At 49.0% G+C, this 27,000-nt stretch overlaps 1 protein-coding gene and 1 long non-coding RNA gene across 3 annotated transcripts in view; both read left to right on the top strand.

Moving 5' to 3' along the window:
* NPR1 (natriuretic peptide receptor 1) overlaps window positions 1-24,223 on the top strand; it is a 60,223-nt gene extending 36,000 nt beyond the window's left edge. For both annotated transcript variants that reach the window (XM_028709692.2, XM_077920817.1), the window contains exons 11-22: window positions 3,625-3,729; window positions 8,752-8,823; window positions 12,019-12,178; window positions 13,308-13,463; window positions 15,428-15,596; window positions 16,693-16,839; window positions 18,077-18,200; window positions 20,660-20,728; window positions 21,162-21,336; window positions 22,501-22,599; window positions 22,878-22,969; window positions 23,195-24,223. In XM_028709692.2, the coding sequence (XP_028565525.2) occupies window positions 3,625-3,729; window positions 8,752-8,823; window positions 12,019-12,178; window positions 13,308-13,463; window positions 15,428-15,596; window positions 16,693-16,839; window positions 18,077-18,200; window positions 20,660-20,728; window positions 21,162-21,336; window positions 22,501-22,599; window positions 22,878-22,969; window positions 23,195-23,257 (1,431 nt within the window). In that variant the 3' untranslated portion in view covers window positions 23,258-24,223. The remainder of the gene's footprint in view (window positions 1-3,624; window positions 3,730-8,751; window positions 8,824-12,018; window positions 12,179-13,307; window positions 13,464-15,427; window positions 15,597-16,692; window positions 16,840-18,076; window positions 18,201-20,659; window positions 20,729-21,161; window positions 21,337-22,500; window positions 22,600-22,877; window positions 22,970-23,194) is intronic.
* LOC144325912 (uncharacterized) lies at window positions 8,830-12,012 on the top strand. Its single transcript, XR_013391069.1, has 3 exons — window positions 8,830-9,010; window positions 9,288-11,088; window positions 11,465-12,012. It is a non-coding gene; the product is annotated as an uncharacterized LOC144325912 (long non-coding RNA).
* Window positions 24,224-27,000: the final 2,777 nt, after the last annotated feature.

Here is a 27,000-nt window from a genome sequence, read left to right as displayed (position 1 = left end):
TGGCAAGGAGACAAAGAGTGATGTGGATTGTGGCAAGCCCCTCCCACTTTGGGGCCATGGCCCCGCCCACACCAGGTTCGAGGTTCTTGTATTAATTTATAAGGCCTGTAATAATAATAACAGCCCCCAGTGTTGCATTGGGTCCGTGCGTCTGGCAGTTAAACAGAAGGTTGGTGGTTCGAGCCCAATCAGGGACGGCTGTGGGCAGGATTTGTGCATTGCAGGGGGTTGGACTAGATGACCCTTATGGTCCCCCTCAGCTCCATAATTCTTTGATTCAAACTTGGGTCTTAAGGGCCAGTGGGGCTCCGGAGTGGGGGGGGTGTCACTCTGGCAGTGTGAGCAGCTTGCCTGCCCCGGTCTCCAGCAACCCATGCTATGCCACTGGTGGTCTCTTCCAGGTCTTAGTGTGAAGGGGAAAACTGCTTCTCCCCTGTTATTTGGAACTGCTCCCCTAAGGTTACCCTAAAACCCCTCGCATAATAGACGCTTATAACAGAAGTAATGAAAACTATGGATTGACCTTGTTCAGGACAAAGGGCATTTGCTTTTGCAAACACAAGGGTGAGCAAAGAGTTGTTGATTTAATGCCATGTCTGCTGCAGAAGCACCGCAAATGGTAGCAAAGGAGCTAATGGGATTAAGAATAAAAAGTCATTAGAGGTTGTTAATGTTTCAGATAATTCAATGTATGAGCATATATCCTATTTCTTGATACATATTCGTTCATATTTGCTAAGCATCAATTAGCTTGAACCTGATTATTACAAGGAAGAGGTGTAGAGGCCCTCGCTAATGTGTGACTATGCCTATTGAAGAGCAAAGGGTGATAAAAGATTTGCATGTTTGAATTTAAAGATCAACCTTTGTGTAATCTGTTTGCTGTGACTGTCCTGATCTGAAGTTAGTTTATTGTAGCAGCTAATGACCTGTAAGGGGGTTTGGCAGTGGCATAGCGTGGGTTGCTGGCATCCGGTGTGGGCGAGACACCACCGCCACTGAAATGCCCCTCTGGTGGTGGGCTCTCTCCTTCCTTGGAGGTTTTTAAGCAGAGGTTGGATGGCCATCTGTCATGGATGCCTTAGTTGAGACCCTTGCATTGCGGGGGGTTGGACTAGATGAAACATGGGGTCCCTTTCAACTCTTCCGTTCTATGATTTTATGAATTTAGTGGGGCACCAGCAAGGGGCATTGAGCTGCTGGGGTATTTGGTGGGGCGGGAGGCAGATTCATTAGCGGGGAGAGAAAGCGCATAGGGAGCGGGCAGCGAGCGGTGCAGAGTGGCACCCGGGTGCTGCTACAGCAGCGCAGAGGGCTAATGACTCATTAGCGAGGAAGCGGCAAAGAGCCAGCCATCTGCTCCTCCTTAATTAAGAGCCGGAGCAGCTTAAAGCAACAGGAATTTACGTGTGTGCGAAGGAGAAGATAAACAAGGGGTTTGGCTCGCGAAAGGGGCATCTGAGCAAGCAAAGATAATAGCTGGCGAGGAAGAGATATTTGCAACCTGCTTGCTTTTTGACGTGTCTGTGTGCATGTATGTGTATGTGTGTGTGTGTGTGTGTGTGTCTGAAAGCATGCTTTCCCTCTGGCAAGGCGTCCGCACATCAATCACATGCGCACACTCTGTCATGTGCTCAGCTCCCCACGGCGCAAATTCCTTCCGTCCCAAACTGATGCTTTCCCTGCTTCGTGGAATTGGGATGTTTCCCTCCCAAGTTCCTCCTCTGCTTCTCTTAGTGCATATGCCCATGGGTGTCCGCTGAGTGGGGGAATTCCTTTCCCTACCACCCCTATGATGACCCCAAAACCCCCAGACTGTCAGCTGCCTTAAATAAAAAAAGACTTAAGTAGCCTGATCTCCCTCTTCCAGTGTTTTATTCCTCCTCCCCTGCTGAAAAATTCTTGTGGACTCCTGTTTATGGATTCCTCCAAAGTTTCTATTTTTAAAACCATATTGCATGTGTGCCAGGAGAGGTTCTACATGAAGCAACCAATTATTTTATTTGTGGCGAACGCATGGACATCACACTCCCTTGCGAAGTCTCCCATTTGTTTGTTTGCTTATGATGCCTTCTGGAATCCTGCGCTGGATTGCTAAACTTGTGGAATTATTTCTGGCAATGCTATCCAGGGTTGTAAAGACTGCAGAGAGAATTATTGGGTGCACTCTTCCCACCTTAGATCAAATCTATGCTGCCAGGTGCCATAAGAAAGCGGCAGAGATAGCACATGATAGTACGCACCCCGGAAATGATCTCTTTCAGCTTCTGCCTTCTGGAAGAAGGTATAGGGTTATAAAGGCCAGGACTAGCCGCCTGAAAAACAGTTTCTACGCTAATGCAATTCTGGTTCTAAACGCAGTATAAGGCGTCTCTGTAGTATAGTGTATTTTAAAATGGGGTTTTAGAGTTTTTAGGGGTTTTTGAATGTTTTTTGTAGTTTTTATGTAGTTTTTCAATTTCATTGTTCCGCAAGGGACAATGACAATAAAGATATCGTATCGTATCGTATTGAATTTGTTTTTTTCTTCGTTTACTGCATCCGTATCCCACCTTTTCCTCCAAGGATTCCTGGCTGGTGTACATGGTTTCCCCCCTCCTCACAACAACCTGGTGACGTAGGCTAGACTGGGAGGCAGTGACTGGCCCAAGGTTGAACTTGGTAGCCAAGTGGAGAATTTGAACCCTGGTTTCCCAAGTCATAGTCCAGTACTAATCACACTTGCTCTCTGGTGGGTTTTTGTTTGGCGGGGAGAGCAGAACGTGCTTGCACCAGTTCTGGAAATCCTAGATGGAAAGGACCCCAGGGGCACGAAATCCTTCACTTTGCCTCCCGTCCCTGAATAAATTACATTGTGCTTTATCATAGGTCTCACTGTCAGTAAATCGCCTGGATTTAATTTTCCCTCTGCTGCCTGCAGAGTTAAGTCGTGGGGAAAATAAGTCTTCGGTTGTTAATGCTGGACAGAGAGGCGGTTCTGTAGGGAGGCTGTCAAAATGCGCACTGCCACATCTGCGATTCTATTCGACATCTCATTGGATCTAGTTAAATGTTCAGGAGTTGCAGCCGAAGGTTCTTAGCCTTCACCCAATCTGATGGGTTTTAAAATAATGAAGGTGCTCCCCTATGAGATTTTACAAAAACCTCTGATTTTGGTGAAAATGTAGAAAAACCTCAATAATTTTGAACGAACGAGTCCCCAAAGCATGGGATATTCACCTCACATTGGGGCGTTTGCAATAGCAGCAGTCAATAGTGATTTCAGGAAAATGTGGCGCTTCTCCTTTTCTACATACAGGCAACTCCCCATTTATGTGGGGTTTACGTTCCGAGACACCACACATTTAAGTGAAATTGTGTGTATTGGAAACACCATTTGAAAAGCCTGCAAACATCCCGTTCCACCCCTTTTTGTGACATTTTTGGGTCATTTCCGGGTTCAGCGTGGTGTATGCCTGCGCTGTCGCACATATATCAGGCCTGCCTAAAACGGTCATTGCCTATATAATTTTAACCCTCTGGCTAGGGTTAAGTAGTGGTTCTGTGTGTGTGTGTGTGTTTATGTGTTGCTTGGGTCCCCGGCAAGATTTGGGCACTTTAACCACACCTCCATGTTCTTTCCAGATGCGGGATGTTCAGAACAAGCACCTGACGCGCTTTATCGGAGCCTGCATTGATCCCCCAAATATCTGCATCTTGACAGAGTATTGCACCCGTGGCAGTCTCCAGGTACGTGAGAGTTGTGGCGAAAAAGCATGCCTGGATGTTAACAACTCCTCCCCTGTTCGACTTCTCTCCTTATAGGTGGGTGAGGCCAGTGCCAGATTTACGTATAAGCTAAACAAGCTATAGCTTAGGGCCCCAAACCTGGATGTACATTTCCAAAATATAAGATAAAAAACAAATAAAATAAAACCTACATACAGCAACGGTGTTTTGTGTTGTGTTGGCTCCCATGATGTAAGTGATGGGCCCTGCCTGCTACCTAAAATATCACAGGTTTGCTCCTTTCTATATATAAGGTAAAGGTAAAGGTACCCCTGCCCGTACGGGCCAGTCTTGCCAGACTCTAGGGTTGTGCGCTCATCTCACTCTATAGGCCGGGAGCCAGCGCTGTCCGCAGACACTTCCGGGTCACGTGGCCAGCGTGACAAGCTGCATCTGGCGAGCCAGCGCAGCACACGGAAACGCCGTTTACCTTCCCGCTAGTAAGCGGTCCCTATTTATCTACTTGCACCCGGGGGTGCTTTCGAACTGCTACGTTGGCAGGCGCTGGGACCGAACGGCGGGAGCGCACCCCGCCGCGGGGATTCGAACCGCCGACCTTTCGATCGGCAAGTCCTAGGCGCTGAGGTTTTACCCACAGCGCCACCCGCGTCCCAGTTTCTATATATAGGGTGCCTATATTCTGCATGGACTGGTTGCAGGGCAACATGCGCAAACGGCTTTAGATACCTATCAGGTCCATAAATTACCATATAGCATATATTCAGCACAAAAAACAGTGACAATTTGTTGTTGACAAAGGACAGCTGGACATATAAAGGGCCCCATTACCTTCAGCAGCTTAGGGCCTCATCAAACCTAAATCCAGATCTGGGTCTTCTAAAAGTCTACCAGACTTTTAGAAGACATCTGAAGGCGGCCCTGTTTAGGGAAGCTTTTAATGTTTAGCAAACCACTGTATTTTAATATTTTGTTGGAAGCCGCCCAGAGTGGCTGGGGAACCCCAGCCAGATGGGCGGGGTATAAATAAATTATTATTGTTATTATTGTTATTGTTACTTCAGAGGTTTTCAACCTTTGGGGGTCCACGGCTCCCTTGACCAACTATATTCTTTTGGCAGCTCCCCTATGGGGCTCAGGAACCCAGTTATGTCACCCCTCGCTTGCTGAGCTGGCAGCCTCTAATCCTTTTTTGAACACCATCCCTTGGAGACTGTCCCCTCAGCCTCCTCTCTTCTCCCCTCTCCTTGGGAGTCCTCTGGGCAGCTGAAGCTACCGCCCCTGGCCTCTGAGCTGCCCCCCCCGCCCCAAAGAGAGGTGCCACTGCCCCTCAGGGGTCTGGGAAGCACCCCCTGGCCAGCCCCAGAGGCACCATTCGCCTGGGGAGCTTGTAGCCAGGGCTGCCAAAACAAACACCTGGGCAAGCCTTTGGGACGCAGAGACTCAAGAGGGTATCAGAGGAGGGAGGAAAGGAAAGAGGGACAGAGGCCGGTGTTGCCCGCAGCACCCCTGACCAACATTCAAGGCACCCCAGGGTGCCATGGCACACTGGTTGAAAACCACTGGGTTACTTAGTTGAACCCACACTCAAGGCACTCGCTTTTCTTATTACTGCTGCCAATGAAGACCAGTCTGGCCATTCGCTTGGCAATAGGGCAGCCATCTTGCAGGCCTAAGGAGAGCGTAGTGTCCCTCAGCCTTAATCACTAATGCTGCTGGCAGTGGAGGCTAATAATGTGGCCGATACCTCAGCAAAAGGGCGGCCATTTTGTAGGCCTGAGGGAAGCCTTGCACTTCCTATCCTTTATTATCGATGGTGCTGGCAATGGAAGATGATAGGCTGTTCCCTCAGCTATGGATAACCCATCATGTAGACTTGAGGAAAGCTTAGCCGTCATTAACTTTGGTGCTGGAAACGGAGGCTTCCCCTCTGCTTCAGGGCAGCCATCTTGTAGGCTTGGAGAGAGCCTAGGCCCTCATTAACGATGGTGCTGGTTGATTTGGCGGGCATATTCTTGAGTAGGTCTAGTGAAATTAATGTGTTTGTTAGTTTCAGTGGGTCTGCAATGGGTAAGACAAACACTACCCCTAGTCTTTCCCTTGACCACAGGGTGGCCATTTTGTAGGCCTGAGGAGAGTCTGGCACTCGCTGGCCATCGTTGTTCACACTGCTGACATGAGGACAGCCACCTAGAGCAGTAAAAGGAACCATGTTTTTAGCTTTGCAAGCCTCCTGCGCCAGCCAGCCTCAATCCTTGGGCTGTGTGTTGCCAAGCGGCAACCAAATGCGTCTCGCTGGCAGGGATGATGGAGGATTCTGTTGGCAAGAGAAGCGGGAATTGGCACTGTTGCCGTTTTTGTCCCACAACAGGAATAAAAATCAAACCAGCAATCAGTATCAATCCAGCGAATACAATCAGTTGTTGGGTTTTTTTTAAAGCCTCCAACCAATGCGTAATTAATGAGGTTTTTTAAAAAAACACATCAAAAAAACACAACACCATTATTTAAAGACTTCCTGTACATTGAAATTAGACCTCAGGCCTTACTACTTTGAGATGTTCATTTTTTAAAAAAAAAATTCTTTACAATCAAGCGATATGTGTTTAGAACGTTGATGTGAGTTTTAATCTGTTTTTATCGCCGTTTTAATTTTTCAAATGCCCTAAATTATTGTTGTCGGGTTTTTTCCCCTGTTGATAATGTTATCGTTTTATCTTTTTCGTAAAGCCCCTTGGGGCTTTTATTCTTTCTTTCTTTCACAAACAAGCGGTGTATAAATTTTATGAAACAAATAAATAAATACAAGCTTTATGAACTGAAATAAATAAACGGATGGCACTCCTTCCGTTAAACTCACAATTTATGTAAACAATCTACATAGATTGCATAAATAACTAAATAAACCACGCTAAATGGCGGGCGGCAGGACGAAAGGCGTAGCAGGAACCGAACCGCGGCGGAACAGAAAGAGTGCGGATTGCGAGGAGAACGGAAAACTTATTGCGTGTCTGCTTGTGGAGAACGTCGGCTGCGCACATGCGTGGCCTTGACGTGTGGCAGCCGACATGTGGCTATTCAATGCAGGAATTGTGCTGCAGAGAGCGAGGCTCAGGATCAGGCCTCTTTCGTGTGTGTAGGGCCGGAAAGTCCTCTGGCGTGGCGGCGTTTCTTCCGCACCCGCCACCTCGACCGCAGCCCTGCCGAGGGCCGAGGCGGGGGCAGACGAAGCCTTTAATTAAAAGGAGCGCCGAGGGGGCATTGCAAGCCTCTCTGCCGAGCCGATTCCAAGAGAGATGATTTATAGCGCGGTGGATGAGCGAGAAGAATTGGCGGCGTGCGGGGGGTGGGAGATAGGGAGATTTCGACAGTCCTAGATTCCTGGCTGCCTGCTGAAGATAAGCATTTCCTCTTATAAAAGAGAGGAGGCAGAAACGGGGAGGCAGGAAAGAGGGGGAAGGAAAGAAAGAAAGAAAGAAAGAAAGAGCAGAAGGGGAGAAAATGGTCAGGCGGCTGGAACCGGGATGGGCTCCACACGGGGAGAGGGGCTGGATGGTGCAGGACAGTGTTGTGTAGTGGTTAGAGCTGGATTAGGACCAGGGAGACCTCAGGTTCAAATTCCACCCTAAACACTTACAGTTCCATAAAACATTAACTGAACCACTTTGAGCTGGTTGTGCTCTATCCCCCGCTCCCTTGTTCTCTTTCTTTCTTTCTTTCTTTCTTTCTTTCTTTCTTTCTTTCTTTCTTTCTTTCTTTCTTTCTTTCTCTCCCTCTCTTTCTCTCGTTCTCAGCTGCAACCTACCTTACAAGGTTGTGAGGATAAATGGAAAGGTGGGAGAGAACCTTTAGAGTTGTTGTTGTTGTTGATGATGATGATGATGTTGACTCTCCCTCTACCTTGAGGTCCCAGGGTGGGTTACAACATTCAAACACAACCTTAAAAAAACCCAGTTTAAAACAACTTACAACCACAAAAATAAACTGGGTTGTCAAGATGCCCTCAGGGCATTTGTGCTGAAAGGTGGGGTTATGGGAAATAAAAGATATCCTCAAATTTAATAGAGGGGAATATTTCAATGTGTAGTCTCCTAGCGTGTGTGTGCTTAGATTGTTTGAGAAACTGGATGTTGTTGAGACTTGGGTTTCCTGTTTTGTTTTCATGAAAGAAAAAGAAAATTCCCCAAACAAGCAGGATATGTAAAGTGCTGAGTTGGGAAAAATTCACACCGAACGTTTAAAAAATAAATAGATAGACAAAACTAAAATTTCTAAGTGTGCTGTGAAATCAAGAGTTGGACTGTGCAGTCTCAGGTTTAGGTATTTGCAAACGGCGCTAGGTTTTGAATTTGCAGGACAAATGAAGGCCTGAAGCGTATAAAAGCCATGGATCGGAATGGATTGGGCTGTGTGTACAAAAAGAGATTTGTGCCCTCAGCAGCATATCTTCGAGACAGTCCTCCTGAACTTGTGTCGACGCCTCCATCTTTCTAGGGCTTCATTCACACGTCACTTCATTCCATTTCTCTGTTTTCCTGTTAATTTCCACATTACATTTGAGCTTCCTTCACGCGAGAAATGTGAGCTGAAAAACCAATGGAATATGGCACACATGTTTAGCACTCATTTCTGTCTTATTTGATTCCCGGGGGGTGGGGATAATGTTTCCAGCCCTCTTAGCCTTGGAAAGTATGTCAGACTCAAGTGACGAAATTTAGGGTGGTTGTACCAGCATCCGGTTCTTTTTTGCCATCTTCATGGGGGAATTGCGGGGGGAATGGATGCATGCATTTGCGGAAAGGGCAGAGGAAAGGGGACGTCGTCCAGTGACGTTCGTCGCTGTGACACCACGCCCTCTGACCTGAATAACATTTAGCACGACAGGCCAATATTTAGATCCAAAAACTACCATACCATTCCATAACACAACAGGGACTGCCCATGGTTGGAAAAGGGAGACAGAAGCGCTGGAGTTATAATCGGGGGAAACTAACGCAATATTCCCCACCTCTGACTGCACCCTAGGACATCCTGGAGAACGAGAGCATCACCTTGGACTGGATGTTCCGCTATTCACTCACCAGTGACATCGTCAAGGTAATTTTAAGAATGCCTCCATCTGTCTCTGGGAAGCCCACTAGCAGGGCATGAGCATAGCCATCTCTCCTTCTCCCAGCAACTGGTGCCCAGAGCTTGTCAGGCCTTGGCCTAGCTTCAAGAAGGGCTGCCGCTGGGGTCCAGTTGAGGGGCAGGCAGGCAAAATTCAGGAGGGCGGTGGATGCAGGCCACCCAGTGGCGTAGCGTGGGGGTGCAGGGGGGGCCGGGCGCAACATGGGGGGGGGCGCTCGCACTCGCAGCTCTCTGCCCCTACCTGGCTCACTCACTCTCTCTCTCTCACCGCAGTGCTGGCTGTGCGAATCCGATCCAAGCCGCCGGGTCGCCGCCCACTGTGGAGGGGGGGGTGCCAGGCGTGCCGTGCGGTGCGGAGAGAGAGCGAGGGTTAGGGGGCACAAATTACTTGCCTTGCCCCGGGTGCTGACAACCCATGCTACGCCACTGAGGCCACCCACACCTTAAAACCGCGGCCAGACTATTTTGAATGGTCATGGCTCCCCCGCAAGGAATTATGGGAACCGCCCTACGCAAAGGATGCTGAGAGCTGTCAGGAAACTCCCATTCCCCTCACAGAGCTACAATTCCCAGCGTTTCCCGTGAAGAGGGGTTGATGGTTAAGCCACTCTGGGAATTGTAGCTCTGCGTGTGGAATGGGAAGCTGGCGTGCGAAGCTTTCCGTTGTCCTTTCCCCTCAACATCTGGTACTCATCCTGCCTCTGAACGTGAGGGAGGTTACTAGCGGCTATCTCTGCACCAGACCAAAGGGCCAAAATGTCACGAAATGGAGGAAATCCGTGATTTCCCAAGCTTTCTATTTTTAAGTTGAACGCAAACCCTCCTGCTGTGGGGCAAGGGAGGGAGGCAGCAGGGGTTGAACCCGTTCTCCCCATTCCATTTCCCTGATCTCAATTTCACACACACACACACACACACTCATCCTGCAAACATACGGACTCTCCAAATCTCGTTTTCTGTACTGGGGGGAAACCTACAGATCACCATACCTTTTTCTCAGCGAGGGTCACAGCATCTGTGGGGAGCTGTTTTTCAGTAGGAAAATAGCGAAAGAATACCTGTTGCGACTGGTAGGGCAGAAGGCAGGGAGGCCAACAGTAGGTGGCACCACAACAATGAATGAAAGACAGAGCCAACTAATTCTAGTATTGTCCCCATCCTCTTCCTCCCTGCTGAGTTCTGCAAGGGGCAAGATTGAGAATAAGGAGGAAGCTGAGAGGCAGGGCCACCCCCATAGACAGGTAGCAAGTAAGGAGGGGGCCAGGGGGCGGGGTTGGCTGAAGGCAGAGGTCAGTGGGGCAGTTGACCCTAATGGACCAGCCGCCACTGAGCTAAGCCAGCTGGGGATGGTGGTAATTGTATACCAACAGCATCTGGGGAGTAGAGATGGAGAATGTTTCAGTTTAGATTAAAAGGAAAAGGGACCCCCGACCATTAGGTCCAGTCGTGGCTGACTATGGGGTTGCGGCGCTCATCTCGCTTTATTGGCTGAGGGAGCCGGCGTACAGCTTCCGGGTCATGTGGCCAGCATGACTAAGCCACTTCTGGCGAACCAGAGCAGCGCACTGAAACTCCGTTTACCTTCCCGCCGGAGTGGTACCTATTTATCTACTTGCACTTTGACGTGCTTTCGAACTGCTAGGTTGGCAGGAGCTGGGACCGAGCAACAGGAGCTCACCCCGTCATGGGGATTCGAACCGCCGACCTTCTAATTGGCAAGTCCTAGGCTCTGTGGTTTAACCCACAGCGCCACCCGGATCCCTAGATTCAAAGGAGAACCTACTTAATTCACACTTTTTGGAACAGCACCTGAACCAAAGCACAACTTTCCTACAAAATCCGCACTTCTCTGAATATTGCAGTCCAGTTCTCCAAGCAAAGGATAGGAAAATGCATATGTGGGAAGCAGTCTTTTCCGTGTGGCTCTTCCCATATTGTGGAATTGCCTCCCAAGACAGGTCTCTGTGTTAGCCTTCCACCGGCAGGATAAGACCTTAATGTCCAGACAGGCTTTTGGAAACTCTGGAGCAGATGATGCTGATCACTGGGCTGCTGTCAGGGCAAATTGCATTTTACTTGCTGGGTCTAAATGTCTTCTGATGTATTGCAATTATTCTCTTAACTAGTTCGTTTTTATTACCTTGCATTTTATAATGTTGTTTTTAAATGTAAGCCGCCTTAAATCCCAGCTTGAGAGAAAGGCAGATTCTAAATACTATGCACATATTAAAGGTAAAGGTAAAGGTACCCCTGCCCGTACGGGCCAGTCTTGACAGACTCTGGGGTTGTGCGCCCATCTCACTCAAGAGGCCGGGGGCCAGCGCTGTCCGCAGACACTTCCGGGTCACGTGGCCAGTGTGACATCGCTGCTCTGGCGAGCCAGAGCCGCACACGGAAACGCCGTTTACCTTCCCGCTAGTAAGCGGTCCCTATTTATCTACTTGCACCCGGAGGTACTTTCGAACTGCTAGGTTGGCAGGCGCTGGGACCGAGCAGCGGGAGCGCACCCCGCCGCAGGGATTCGAACCGCCGACCTTTCGATCGGCAAGCCCTAGGCGCTGAGGCTTTTACCCACAGCGCCACCCGCGTCCCTATGCACATATTAGAGAGGATAAAATACAGAAGTGCATCATATCGAGGGAAGTTGTTTTGCAAGAAAAGTGTGTATATCAGGGGAAACTGCTTACAAATCTGTGTATGTTAGGATGAATTTGCATTGAAAGGCTGAGGAGTTTCCATGAGGACTTTAAGAGACACTTGGCAAACTGATGCAGAAATGTGGAGAATTTAAGACTGGAAAAGATGAAGAAAAGAGAGAAGGGGAAAGTGATGGATTTTCCCGTCCCTAGATTTCGGACCCAAGGTAGAAGACATAGCTCAGTCGCAACATAGCTCAGTTGGTAGAGCATAAGACTCTTAATCTCAGGGTTGTGAGTTTGAGCTCCATGTTGGGTGAAAGATTCCTTCATTGCAGGAGGTTGAACTAGATGACCCCGTGGACCCTTCCATCTCTACTATTCTATGATTTTAAATCAGTGTAACACAAGATCTGCACTCCTCATACTTAGCAGAGTGGGACTGCTGCCCCACGCAAGCCTCAGCTCTCTTAGACCTCTCTCTCTCCCTCCACTCCAATGTTTTCCCCGCTATTCCTCCAACCAGGGGATGCTTTTCCTCCACAACAGCGTGATAAGCTACCACGGCAACCTGAAGTCCTCCAACTGCGTGGTGGACAGTCGCTTCGTGTTGAAGATCACGGACTACGGGCTGGAGAGCTTCCGTCAGGCGCCCGAGACGGACGATTCCCACGCGCTGTTTGCCAGTGAGGGATGCGGCTGGGAGGGGAGGGGAGGGGTCAGGTGGGGGGGGTTAGGGTTTCTGAAATTCTTATTTTTATTAACAAAATGTAGATATCACTTGATTGTAAGTGTGTGCGGTGGGGTGGAGAGGGGAGATCAAAGCGGTTTATAAGAAGGAAACATCAATGAAAAACAGGTATTTTAAAAGCATCTGGAAAAATTATCAAGTAATAGCTAAACAATTAACTTTTAAAACCATCAGTAAGCTACGAAGAGATTAAAAATGCACATCGGCATTCTTCATGCCTGGATAGGCCGACCTTAACATTAAAATGATTTCAGACCCTCCAAGTCTCCCTATTTTCCAGGGACAGTCCCGGATTTACAGAAGCAGTCCTGGTTTCTGATTTGATCCTGGAATGTCCCACTTTTCCTTAGGATGTCCCTATTTTCATTGGAGAAATGCTGGAGGGTATGGAGTTGTGTGACCCATAAGCCAAGGAGATAAGTAACTGTACAGCCTTTAGAAGACGTTTGAAAGCACCCCTGTATAGAGAAGTTTTTAAACGTTTTATCGTGTTTTTATATACTGTATGTTGGAAGCTGCCCAGAGTGGCTGGGGCAACCCAGTCAGATGGGCGGGATATAAATAATAAAATTGTTTTGCTGTTGTTGTTGTTGAATAGGAAGTCCCTATTTTCATCAGAGAAATGTTGGAGGGTGTGAGCTTTTAAGTAGGTACCAAAATCAGTAAGGCAAAGAAGGTCCCTGCATGAGGTCACTAGGCAGGGAGTTCCAAAGTGCAGGTGGCGCCGCAGTAAAAGATTGATTTCTTACAAGTGTGTTGTCTGTAACAGATCCACATGGTTGAGTGGACACATATGGCGTAAGGTGATCCTGCAATTTGTATGCAGTGTTACTAGCTCCTTGGAAACTGGTGCATTAATGTCAGTGGGTCTGAGAAGGATTTAGCCCATAGCTTCTGATGCTTGCAAAGCAGTGTGACCCTTTGTAACTGTCCTGGCTCAAAGGCCTGTGGCTTTTGGCCTCCCCGGTCATACCCTGGGTCCCCTTCCAGGCCAAGATGATAGCAACTGACTCCCGCTCCCTTGCCCTGCTTGACTCTGCTTCTCCCCCTCCTTTTCCCCCTAGAGAAACTCTGGACGGCCCCCGAACTCCTGCGCATGGAGTCGAACCCCTTCCTGGGCACCCAGAAAGGCGACGTCTACAGCTTTGGGATCATCCTGCAGGAGATTGCCCTGCGGAACAGTGTCTTCTACGTGGAAGGCATGGATCTGAGCCCCAAAGGTAAGAAATTGGGTGAACGGAAAATGCCAGTTTCTCCTCCAGGTCACTGCCAAGGTGCAGGAACCTCCAGATGTCCTGTCGTTGGACTCCAATTCCCATCAGCCCTTGCAAGCACGGCCAATGGGGCAACCTCTGGAGGGCTGCAGGTTCCCCACGCCTCTGACTTAGAGCTTTTGGGATCCAGCCACATTCCTCCACAGCTTCCCCTGCGCAACTGGTAAAGAAGTTGTTTTACACACTTCCCCGACGTATTTACTTCATAAAATGTTGAGGGTTGTTTCTTTCAATCCAGCGATATATACATTATAAAGAAAGATGAAACAACAAAATCACCAGTAAGAAAAATTAGCCATAATTTGAGACTTTCAAGGGACACGGATGCCACTGTGGGTTAAACCACAGAGCCTAGGGCTTGCAGATCAGAAGGTCAGTGGTTCCAATCCCCGCGACGGGGTGAGCTCCCCTTGCTCGGTCCCTGCTCCTGCCCACCTAGCAGTTCGAAAGCACGTAGTACAAGTAGATAAATAGGTACCGCTCTGGCGGGAAGGTAAACGGCGTTTCCGTGCTCTGCTCTGGTTCTCCAGAAGCGGCTTAGTCATTCTGGCCACATGACCCGGAAGCTGTACGCCGGCTCCCTCGGCCAATAAAGCGAGATGAGGGCCAAACCCCAGAGTCGGTCACAACTGGACCTAATGGTCAGGGGTCCCTTTACCTAAGACTTTCAAAAGTAATAGTAGTAGTAATCGGTGCTTTTTTTCTTAAAAATGTTTAGGGGTACTCTCATTTTGACTCAAGGATATCACCATTTTATAGCTTAAATCAGGAAAAATAAATACAGTAAATGGGCAAAAGTACAAAGATCCACAAAATGTTTAGGAGTATGCATACCCCTGCATCCCCCCCAGAAAAAAGCACTGATAATAATGATGATGATGATGATGATGATGATAATTTGTACACTGCCCCTCTGACTTGGTTGCCCCAGCCACCAGGGGTGTCTTCCAGCATATATAAAAACACAGTAAAACATTAAACCTTATTTTTTTTTAATATTTTATTAAATTTTTCAAAGAAAAAACCAGAAAAAACCAGAAAAAAGGATTACACTAAAACAATAGACCTCAAAACCCCTACAAACAGCCACATTCAAACAACAAGGACAAAGAATCAAAACACAGCCAAAAAACAAAAAAGAAAAAGATATTACAAACCTAAAAAAAAAAAGATTTAAGAAAGAAATTTTTCATAGAAAGAGAGAAAGAACTCTTTTCAGTTTCATATCCTTCATAGCCTTATTTTCCTGACTTCCACCCGCCCTCCTTTCTTGTATTCCACTTTAAGATTAATTTAGCAAGTTCATTCTTATTAATTTCATCCTTTAAAAATTTTTCACATATTATATTATCCAGATTTTCATCCAATATCTATACCTTCTTTCATACTCTTATTTATCTTATTCACTAGAACCCCTTCGTTTCATTTCAATGTCCTCAACATTCATGAGTTTTATAATGTTTTTGTAAATAATTTTTAAACTTCTTCCAGTCTTCTTCCACCTGCTCTTGATCTCGTATTCTGCCAGTCATTTCTGCCATTTCCATATAGTCCATTACTTGGGTCTGCCATTCTTCCAAGGTGGGTAGATCTTGTGTCTTCCAATGCTTTGCAATGAGAATTCTTGCTGCAGCTGTGGCATACATAAAAAAATTTCTATCCTTCTTAAAATAAGAATACGTGAAAGCTTGCATTAATTTTCGGAACATCTGGGTAGGCTTGTCTAAACAAAAACGTTTTCAGCAGGCACTGAAGAGTGCAGTGAAGGGATCCTGTCTGGTATCAATAGGCAGGGAGTTCCAAAGTGCAGGTGCCGCCACATTAAAATGTCACCTTCTTACCCATGCGCATGTCCCCTCCCAATAATTTCTTTTCGGTCCCCCTCTCCCCTGCCCGTGTGCCGTTTTCAGAAATTATCGAGCGAGTAAAGAGCAGCGAGCGCCCCCCCTTCCGCCCCTCGGTGAACTTGCCGTCCAACCTCGAGGAGGTGGTCTTACTGATGCAGCGGTGCTGGGCTGAAGACCCCCAGGAGCGCCCCGACTTCCACCACATCAAAGGCATGCTGCGGAAATTTGACAGGTACGCACCCTTACTGCATCCCGCCCCACAAGCACAACCTGACAGGCGGCCATCGTTACCTGTTTTCACCCCAATGTGCACATGCACCTTCTCAGAAAGGAGCCGTGTGATGATTAAATTCATCATTCCACCCTGATGAAAGGCAGGAAGGCGCAGCCCAAACGTCAGGGCCTTTACCTGGAAATGTGAAGGAGGGGCTTATGGCAGGAGTATACAGCATGCGGCCCTTGACCTGATTTCCTGCAGCCCTCAGCAATCTCTGAGAACAGTGAAGGGTTGTGGCTGATGCTAGTCCTACTCAGAGTGGACCCATTGAAATGAAGGCCCTTTAATTTCTGTGGGATTACTTTGAATGGAATTGGGTTAAACCACAGAGCCTAGGACTTGCCGATCAGAAGGTCGGCGGTTCGAATCCCCATGACGGGTGAGCTCCCGTTGCTTGGTCCCTGCTCCTGCCAACCTAGCAGTTCGAAAGCACGTCAAAGTGCAAGTAGATAAATAGGTACCACTCTGGCGGGAAGGTTAACGGCGTTTCCGTGCGCTGCTCTGGTTCGCCAGAAGCAGCTTAGTCATGCTGGCCACATGACCTGGAGCGCCGCAACCCCAGAGTCAGCCACGACTGGACGTAATGGTCAGGGGTCCCTTTACCTTTACTACCCAAAATGTGCCCCTCCTCCTTCCAGCAAGGGCTGGGAACCTCTGCGGCCAAATGTGTCCTTCCAATTCTCTATAGCTCTCAGATCTGTCTGTAGGCCACACCCCCTCTCCCCAGACCACGCCTCCCAGCATCCCTGCTTTGCACCCTCCCTGAGTGCTTCTGCTTAGCTGAAGGATGGAGAGAGGTTTGGGGATGTATGTGTGGAAACCTCTGTTTTCCCCGCTAACTGACCCATTGGTCAGAAAACTGGGAGCCAGGAGCTGGTTTGCTTCTTAGGGTGTAGGATCCTGGCTCCGCAAAAGACTAGAAACTTTGGTTTGTGTTTTCTTCTAAATGAAAGCTGAAAATGCAGAGAAGGGCCCCCCGGAATATCTTTGCCAAGAGGTGGCGGCGGCCTAGAATCTCGGTTGCTTTAATCTTTGACTGTCTGTGTGGCAGGGGCAACAGCTGCAACCTCTTGGATACGTTATTGTCACGCATGGAGCAGTACGCCAACAACCTGGAGGAGCTGGTGGAGGAGCGCACACAGGCCTACCTGGAGGAGAAGCGCAAGGCAGAGGCCCTGCTCTACCAGATTCTGCCCCAGTGAGTCTGCCCCACCCCACTCCTCTACCAGTATCTGTTAGCCATGGAGCATCCATGTTCAGAAGTGGTATACACAAGGGCCCGGCCAATCAGCACTCTGCACAGCCTAGCTCCATTTCCTGACTGTCCTAAGGGCCCAGCCAATCAGCAGTCTGCACAGCCTAGCTCTATTTCCTGACTGTCCTAAGGGCCCAGCCAATCAGCACTCTGTGCAGCCTAGCTCCATTTCCTGACTGTCCTAAGGGCCCAGCCAATCAGCAGTCTGCACAGCCTAGCTCCATTTCCTGGCTGTCCTAAGGGCCCAGCCAATCAGCAGTCTGCACAGCCTAGCTCTATTTCCTGACTGTCCTAAGGGCCCAGCCAATCAGCACTCTGTGCAGCCTAGCTCCATTTCCTGACTGTCCTAAGGGCCCAGCCAATCAGCAGTCTGCACAGCCTAGCTCTATTTCCTGACTGTCCTAAGGGCCCAGCCAATCAGCACTCTGTGCAGCCTAGCTCCATTTCCTGACTGTCCTAAGGGCCCAGCCAATCAGCAGTCTGCACAGCCTAGCTCCATTTCCTGGCTGTCCTAAGGGCCAAGCCAATCAGCAGTCTGCACAGCCTAGCTCTATTTCCTGACTGTCCTAAGGGCCCAGCCAATCAGCACTCTGTGCAGCCTAGCTCCATTTCCTGACTGTCCTAAGGGCCCAGCCAATCAGCAGTCTGCACAGCCTAGCTCCATTTCCTGGCTGTCCTAAGGGCCCAGCCAATCAGCACTCTGCACAGCCTAGCTCCATTTCCTGACTGCCCTAAGGGCCCAGCCAATCAGCACTCTGCGCAGCCTAGCTGTTTCCTGCCTGCCCCAAGGGTGGCCAATCAGCACACTGTGCAGCCTGGCTCCGTTCTTTGCCTACCACAAGGGCCCAGCCAATCAGCGCTCTGCGTGGTCCAGCCAATCAGCACTCCACACAGCCCAGCAATTTAAAAAATGTTGTGGGAGCAGGTTTCCTTCATGACTGATAACAAAAGCCAGCAAAACAGTCCGGTCTGTGCCCTAAACAAAAATAACTCGTGTTCTGCACAGGTCCCTGCTCTGAGCCCAATCCTCAAAAGAAGTCCTGTATATGCGATAGCTATACAGGGAGCCCCACTTCTCCAGCGGACCCGAAATGAATCAGGTCTGCCTTCACTCCTAATTGTGGTTCATCAATCGGTAAGTGGAAATGCAGTGACGTGCGTTGCTTTCCCTCTCATGCAGCTCAGTGGCAGAGCAGCTGAAACGCGGGGAGACGGTGCAAGCAGAGGCATTTGACAGCGTCACCATCTATTTCAGCGACATCGTGGGCTTCACTGCCCTGTCGGCAGAGAGCACCCCCATGCAGGTAAATGGGTTGGACCAAGGCAGTGGTTGCAGTTGCGGCGTCAAGGACAGGAGAAGGCATTTCTAATAGGGAAAACCATTCTTTTCCAATCCTCATTTTTTCAATCTTCAGTTTTATTCTCCCCATTTCCACATCAATCTGCTTTTTTTTTTACATACATATATATATATAGAGAGAGAGAGAGAGAGAGAGAGAATATGTGTGTATGCCTTTTTGTACACAGTGCTTGCAAAATTCAGAAGTGTGAGTGTGACGCTCAAAGGATGGCTGTATTTCGGTTTGTGTACTGTTTCAGAAAGTGGGAGTTAGGTAGGTTCACCTTGAAGTATGAACTGAATTAAACTAATAATAATAATATTTTTTTATTTATATCCCGCCCTCCCCAGCTGAAGCCGGGCTCAGGGCGCCTAACAACATTAAATAATACAACATTCTAAAATTATTTCATTATAAAATTAATTCAAATCAAATTGATGGCAACCATTGGGATAGAGTTCTGTGAAGATTGCCAAAGGAGGGAGTCAGGCTTTGCCCTGGCCAAAGGCTTGGTGGAACAGCTCTGTCTTGCAGGTCCTGCAGAAAGATGTCAAGTCCCCATCCCCGCAATACCTAGTTACTGGTATCCTATCAGGGACCCTGGGTATCAAACTCTGAAACTGTTAGGCTGAGCGATCTGGGATGGCCTGCTCTTGGGCATCTGTGCACAGAAGGGGATTGTGGGATGCAGTGTGGAGTGTCCGGACTTGGTAGGCGAGGGGTGGCCTGGGGGTGGCATTTGCCCTTGGCCTAATTTCATGCAGGGTGGGGGCAGTGGGAACAGAGTGGGGTGGGGTGAGAAACAGATGCATCCGTCCACTGGGTGAGGAGACAGGGAGGGAAGAGGGATGGCAGAAAAGAGGGAATGAGATGAGGAGAGAGAAGAGCATGGCAGTTTGAGATGGGGGTACCTTATGCTGGATGTGGCACTGAAACTTTTTGGGGGGGAGTTCCCCATCCCTCAGCTAGGCCTTGTATAAATACTAGGAGCCTGGTCTCCTGCCCTCGCTTGATCAACACAGCAGGACCTCCTGCCTTTCTGCACTTTTTGGCCCCAGCCTCATCCCTCGGTTGGCAGAGAGGGAATCAATTAGGTAATCAACGGCTACCGAGCCTTGCCCTCACAGGTGCTGCGGCAACTCAGGTAACCAGGACAACGGCGGTTAGCTCACGGAGGTAACAAGGGAAAGGACGGTGAGTGACCAAAACAGCGAAGCACTGGGAGGCACCAATCACCAGGGAGACAAGCGTGTCATGGAGGTGACTGGGTTGAGCAGGAGGGGAACAAATGTTCAGGTAATCTGGGGTGACTGAAAATTTCAGAAACGGAGAGGAACCAAAACGGACAGTTGCCCATCCCTATTGAACACAGATTCAATCACTAAAGGTAAAGGTACCCCTGACCATTAGGTCCAGTCGTGGCCGACTCTGGGGTTGCGGCGCTCATCTTGCTTTATTGGCTGAGGGAGCTGGCGTACAGCTTCCGGGTCATGTGGCCAGCATGACTAAGCCGCTTCTGGCAAACCAGAGCAGCACACGGAAACACCGTTTACCTTCCCGCCAGAGGGGTACCTATTTATCTACTTGCACTTTGACGTGCTTTCGAACTGCTAGGTTGTCAGGAGCAGGGACCGAGCAACGGAAGCTCACCCCATCACAGGGATTCGAACCACCAACCCTCTGATTGGCAAGTCCTAGGCTCTGTGGTTTAACCCACAGCGCCACCCATGTCCCTTGATTCAATCACTAGCATCCCTCAAAAAGAATCCTGGGAACTGTTTGTTAAGGCCCTAAACGGCCTCGGTCCTGTATACCTGAAGGAGTGTCTCCACCCCCATCGTTCAGCCCGGACACTGAGATCCAGCGCCGAGGGCCTTCTGGCTATTCCCTCCCTGCGAGAAGTGAGGTTAGGGGGAACCAGGCAGAGGGCCTTCTCGGTAGTGGTGCCCGCCCTGTGGAACGCCCTCCCATCAGATGTCAAAGAGATAAATAATTACCTGACATTCAGAAGACATCTTAAGGCAGCCCTGTTCAGGGAAGTTTTTAATATGTAACGCTGTACTGTTTTTAACACTGATTGGGAGCCGCCCAGAGTGGCTGGGGAAACTCAGCCAGATGGGCGGGGTATAAATAATAAATTATTATAATAATAATAAGAGGGCTTGGAATTATAGCTCTTTGAGGCGTGAACTACAGTTCCCAGGATTCTTAGAGGGAAGCCACATCCTTTAAAGATATGGTGTGTCCATAGCCACAGTGGCCAACCAGACTCCTGTGGGAAGGCCCCAAGCAGGGCATGTAAAATCATACTTCATTTGAAGCTGCAGAATCAATAAACTTTTATCCCACCCCCCTCCGCCCTTAGCACAACGTAGACCCAGCCCTGTCATTAAGATCAATCCCCTATTACTTCTCATTCACAGGTTGTCGCTTTGCTCAACGACTTGTACACCTGCTTTGATGCCATCATTGATAACTTTGATGTCTACAAGGTGAGAGGTTCTTGGCCTGGCCAGCTTGAGGTTGTGGGGCAGCAGTGGCGTGCAGTGAAATTTTTCGTAGGGGAATTGTTTGGGCTAGAGGCACCAGCTTGTGAGGGAGATTGTAGGGTGGGGACGGACATGATGTCACTCATGTGAGCATCATGCCTCTCTAAACCAGGCAGAAGCTTCCTGGGCCTTGGTAAGGAAGCGTTAGGCTTTTATACTGTAATATTCTAATTTGCTGGGAACATCTAGGGGACTAGCCCACATGCCACTGCGGGGCAGGGAGAGTGATTGGGCAGGGAGGCGATAAGCAAATGGGTTTGGCCATAAAGTCAACGGATCAGGTGACTGACCTACAGGAGGGGGCATTTGATCTGTGTTGAGTGCACAGAAATGCTTGTCCCTTCCATGAATCCCTCTCTCTGCCATGTCTGCCCAGGTGGAGACCATCGGTGATGCATATATGGTTGTGTCGGGCCTCCCGGTGCGCAACGGACGGCTGCACGCCCGTGAGATTTCCCGCATGTCACTGGCGCTTCTTGAGACCGTCCGCAACTTCAAGATCCGCCATCGGCCGGACCAGCAGCTCAAACTGCGAATCGGGATCCACAGCGGTGAGAAATGAGTGGGAGCGTGAAAAGAGGGACCCCTTTAAGACCCCTTGGTCACGGGCAGGACAGCCATGCTTGCTTCAACGCTGAGATGGCTTAGGCAAAGCAAACAAACCATGGTTTGTTGTGACGTCTGATGTGGTGCTGTGATTTGATAAACCATGGTTTTGAGAGCAGCTGCCAAAAAAGGGGGGGGGATCTGAAGGTGGTTTGCAAACCATGGTTTAGGCAGTGTTTGGCTTTACATTCACACTTGGAGGTGTTGCTTCACCCTGAGAGGCTGATCTTGGGAATGAGTTCCTGGGATTCTTTGGGAAGAGAGAAACAGGAATTGCAATGGAATACTTCCTTTTGCATTTGTAACAAAAATGATATACAGTCATACCTTGATTGTCTAACACCTTGGTATTCGTACATTTTGGCTACAGAACGCCGCAAACCCAAAAGTGAGTGTTCTGGTTTGCAAATGTTTTTTGGAACCCAAACATACGACGCTGCTTTTGCGGCTTCCGATCGAGTGCAGGAAGCTCCTGCAGCCAATCGGAATCTCTGCCTTGGTTTTCGAACGTTTTCGGAAGTCGAACGGACTTCCAGAACGGATTCCGTTTGAAAACCAAGGTACGACTGTACAAGCGAATCAAAGGCTGGCTCGGTTGTCAGTGAGCTGGTTAGGATGTAGCCCGGTTTGATGAACCATGGTTTGCGCAATCTACAGTTCAGATTTGCCTTCCAGGTATACAGTCAGAAGCATGGTTCACATGGTTTTATCTTTAGGTCTGCACAAACTGATTTCCAGGGTGGAGAGGGCATGATCCTGGCTATTCAGGGGAAGATGGTGGGAGCGCCCGAGGCTGACCCATTCGGGTGAGGGGGCAGTACCCCACCAAGCTCAGCCTGTCTCCACCTGCCTGCCTTTCTGCCTAACAGCCAGTCCAGGGGGGGGGGGGTGTGGCCCTGACTGGCAGCTTCGTCTTCCTCAGTCTCAGTGTAGAACTCAGCAGGGAAGAAGATGCCTGTCATTGGCTCTGCTTCCGTCTGTTATTGGTCTCTTCTGCCCTACCAGTCTTAATGGGCACCAGCCATCACTGGATGGGAGCTGAAAAGCTCCACACTCACGTGTCTTCATCCCACCCCATCCCCAATGACCGCTGTGTTTTGCTCCCCAAGGCCCTGTCTGTGCCGGAGTTGTGGGTCTGAAGATGCCTCGCTACTGCCTCTTTGGGGACACAGTCAACACAGCCTCCCGCATGGAGTCCAACGGGGAAGGTGAGCGGCTATTTTGGGTGGGGTGGGCAGGGGCAGGCGACCTTTGATGGCTTCACGGGCCAGATCCTTTTCACGATCTAGCCCCCGCCCCGTCACACAACTGAGTGTTCTGAATTTGGATTTTGAGATGTTGCGCGCAGCTTCCCACATCACCTTGTTTTCCTCACCGATACGCAGTCACAGTTTTAAACCCCACCTCACGTGTGTGCAAAGGTTTGGCCGAAACAGTGAGGAGCCACCGCTGTGCAAACCTGCTAATTTCTGTCTGCACCTTCCAGCTCTGAAGATCCACTTGTCAGGAACCACCAAGTCCATCCTGGAGGAGTTTGGGTGCTTTGATCTGGAGCTCCGTGGGGATGTGGAGATGAAGGTGAGGAACTTGGCAAAGTTCTTCTGTTAACCTTTGCCTTTTCGTCTTTAAAGCTTGAGACAGTTCAGGTACCCCGATATAGCCTAAATGGGCACCAGCCGCAACTGAGTGTATCTATGCGCCAGATTTCTGTTCTTTTCCCTGGGGCGGTAGGTGGGGACATTGTGGTGGGTTTGGTGGCTCTGTGTCTGATGTCTGAACAGCCCTCCTGTCTCCTCTCTCCAGGGGAAGGGCAAACTCCGGACCTACTGGCTGTTGGGGGAGCGTGTGAGCAGTACACGGGGCTGAAGAGTTGCGGCCTTCCTCCGGGATTCCCAGGAGATCTCCTAACCCTCCTGCTTTCCCGAAGGCGGGCACGTCCGCCGTCTCCGCCCTGCCACCAAAGACCCTCTGTTTTCAGGGCACCCTCCGGGGGTCAGGGGGATCCCGGACTGAGCCCCCAGGACCCTACTCCCTTGGAGCACTCCCACCCTTCTCCACCTCGGGCCTTTTGAGCATGTCAGCTGCTCTGACCCAGTTCTGAGCCCCCAAAGACTGGACAGTGCACCCGTGGCCTGGAGCAGCCATCACTACGGATGTGTGTCCCCTGTCTCCTTTTCCCATTTCACATCAGCTCCCTGTTGACCACGTCAACCAGACATAGTTGGGGTCCTTCACGGTGCCTGGGAGACTCAACAAACTGCACCAGGCCCTCCCTCTCTGTAAGCTGGTTGGGCACCTGACACTCTCTTGTGAATTTGGCATCTGGAGCGAGGACGTCTGAGCATCTCGCAAGACCTCGTGCCTGTATATGACCCGCTGCTGATTTCACACCCCACCCCCTGAAAAAAGCTCTAGCTTTATAATAAAATGAATGTATGCGTCACTCTCTGCCTTCCCTGAATAGCAAGTTGCGATCTGTAGAACCGTATTGAAAGTCCTTCCTCTGATGTTGATCTCTCCGCCTCCCGCACCCCAGGATACATATAATCTGGTTGTGATGACTTTGTCGCGGAGGGGGGAATGGCGCTCTGCACATGCTCAGAGGCACTTGTTATTGCTACCTTGCATATCGCTGGGAGTGAAAATAGACTATATTGTTAGAACGGGGTGTTTGCGTGCATGTGTTGAGAGAGAGGGAGGGAGGTATGGTTTCTGGAGCAAGTTATGTTAAACAAGTTATGAAAAGCAGAGGTGGGGAGAGAAATGAGGGGAGGGTCGTTTTGTTTTTTGGCTTAACCCTTTCTGCACGCACATTATGGCAAAAAACAAAAACACCTTCCAGATGCCCTTTGCGTTGGAGGAAAAGCTGTTGTTGACACAAATACCAGCTTCCTTCCCCAGCGATGACCATTTAGAAAGAGAGAGAGAGAGAGAGAGAGATTCATCAGGGCTATGGTGCTTTGGGGAAGCTACTTCCACCCCACTCCTCGCCACACCCCCCATTTTACAAAACCAATGACGCAGCCGCCTATGATTGTGATAACAGATTCAACCTATTGTGTAGTTCGGCCCTTTATGAACTAACTGCCGGAGCTGGCCATCATGAAATCCATCCTCTCCACTGGTCATGTGCAAACAGGGGACCGCGGGGGGGGGGGGATTGTGAGTCTGCCACAGTGAATAATGTAAATAAAGGCCCTTTCGGTGAGGCAACCTGTTTGGTCTCTTTGTGAGTTTCTCTGGCTGCACCTCCTTCTGGAAGGAACCGCAGGAACTGGACCCCGGGGAAGGCAGTCTGGTCTTACTACAGTGGTACCTCGGGTTACATACGCTTCAGGTTACATACGCTTCTGGTTACAGTCTCCGCTAACCCAGAAATACTACCTCGGGTTAAGAACTTTGCTTCAGGATGAGAACAGAAATCGTGCTCTGGCAGCGCGGCGGCAGCGGGAGGCCCCATTAGCTAAAGTGGTGCTTCAGGTTAAGGACAATTTCAGGACCTCCGGAACGAATTAAGTACTTAACCCGAGGTACCACTGTACTTAACAACACTCTGAAAAAGCAGGTGTTTGTGGGAATGTGACCGAAGTCTCCCAAATTTCACACAGAAAGGAAGCACCCTCTCCACTCCTGGGCACTGCCAAGGCATGAACTGGAAACCAAAACTGGCATCTTGGGATAACTGTCAGGGCTCACCACTGACGACTGGCCCGGGGGTACCCTCTTTTTCTTTTTCTTTCTTTTAACAATCACAGATGGGTAGCCGTGTTGGTCTGCCATAGTCAAAACAAAAAAAAATTCCTTCCAGTAGCACCTTAAAGACCAACTAAGTTAGTTCTTGGTATGAGCTTTCGTGTGCACGCACACTTCTTCAGATACACTGAAACAGAAGTTGCCAGATCCTTCTATATAGTGAGAAGGTGGGGAGGGGTAATACTCAGAAGGGTGGTGGGAATGGGTGATTGGCAGATAGCTGTGATGAGCCTGTTGACGACTCTTAAGGACTGCAGTAGGTCTTACAGGAAAAAGCAAGGGGTGAGAAGGTGAAAAATGGCTTTGTCATGTATAATGAGATAAGAATCCAATGTCTTTGTTCAGGCCAGGTCTCTCCATGGTTTTAAGTTTGGTAATGAGTTGCAATTCAGCAGCTTCTCTTTCCAGTCTATTTCTGAAATTCCTTTGTAGTAAAACAGCTACTTTGAGATCTTGTATAGAATGTCCTGGGAGATTGAAGTGTTCTCCTACTGGTTTCTCTGTCTTGTGATTCTTGATGTCAGATTTATGTCCGTTTATTCTTTGGCGTAAGGTTTGTCCAATATAGAGAGCTGAAGGACACTGTTGGCATTTGATGGCATACACAATGTTAGACGATGAGCAATTAAATAGTCCCGAGATGGTATGTGTGATCTGCCAATCACCCATTCCCACCACCCTTCTGAGTAATACCCCTCCCCACCTTCTCACTATATAGAAGGATCTGGCAACTTCTGTTTCAGTGTATCTGAAGAAGTGTGCATGCTAACTTAGTTGGTCTTTAAGGTGCTACTGGAAGGAATTTTTTTGTTTTGTTTTAACAATCAGTTCAGTACTCTGAGCAACACTGGGAAGCTGGGACTGCCTGGCGTTTCAAGTTCCTACAATGCCTCCAAAGACATTGGGAGCATCGGAGGGAATTGAAACTGCAGCCGCACACGTACAATAGCAAAATAAATAATTGTAGGGAGAGGTGGGCCAGTCATCTGGCTTGGCCTTCCTGTACTCCTGATTTCCAGTCCCTCGGTGCTGCTTTAGAAGCACAACAACAAAATTAAAAAATGTCAGGAGATCCAATCTCAAGATTCCCGCATCACCCGTGCCAGATCTATACGTACAAAGCGTTTCATCACTCGAGACCCTAACATATTTTGCGTCAGTCATCCCATCGTACGGTGTGCATGGCAGGGAACTACGTTTTTTTTTTATTATTTTAAAAATTCTTTTAATCTCCTGCCTGTTGCCTCCAGGAGAAAAAAAGCCGGATGTGGCTACGAGGAAAGGGTAATTAACAGATCGGCCTCTCATTTCCTCTGGGCCGCTCATAATCTTACGACTTAGTGTCTTGCATCAAATTTATTTCCCCTTCGTACGCGGAAAGAACGGCTGATACCTTAGAACCATGAGTCACGACCGAGGAGCGTGAAAACGACACAGCCGGCTTGGAAAGGAAAAGACCGATATTTTATTTTGATGGAGCGCCTGCTTCAGTTTTCCTGTGTAAACAACCAAGAGTCTTACAGCACTTTATAGAAACCAGCATGTGAATTATATGGTGCATAATATTGCTTAAGCGCAATTGAACACAAGTAGACATGCATGAGATTGCAATATTAGATTATTATTTTTTAATTGCTTGGAAGGAACTGTTGTGGAGTTTCCGTGTAAATATGTGTGTGTTTGTGTGTGTGTGTGTTGTGCAAACGAAACTGAATCATTGAGATCAGATAAAAGGCTTTTTCACGCAGTGCATAAACTATGGAACTCTCTTCCTCAGGAGGCTGCGATGGGCGCCAGGTTGGATGGTTTTATTTTATTTTAATTCTTTTTTATTTTCATCTTCCCATCCCATCTTC

Source organism: Podarcis muralis, chromosome 16 (assembly GCF_964188315.1).
Source record: "Podarcis muralis chromosome 16, rPodMur119.hap1.1, whole genome shotgun sequence".
NCBI lineage: Eukaryota > Metazoa > Chordata > Lepidosauria > Squamata > Lacertidae > Podarcis > Podarcis muralis.
Note: the sequence above shows the minus strand (reverse complement) of the source record. Positions and strands in the feature narration are given on the sequence as shown.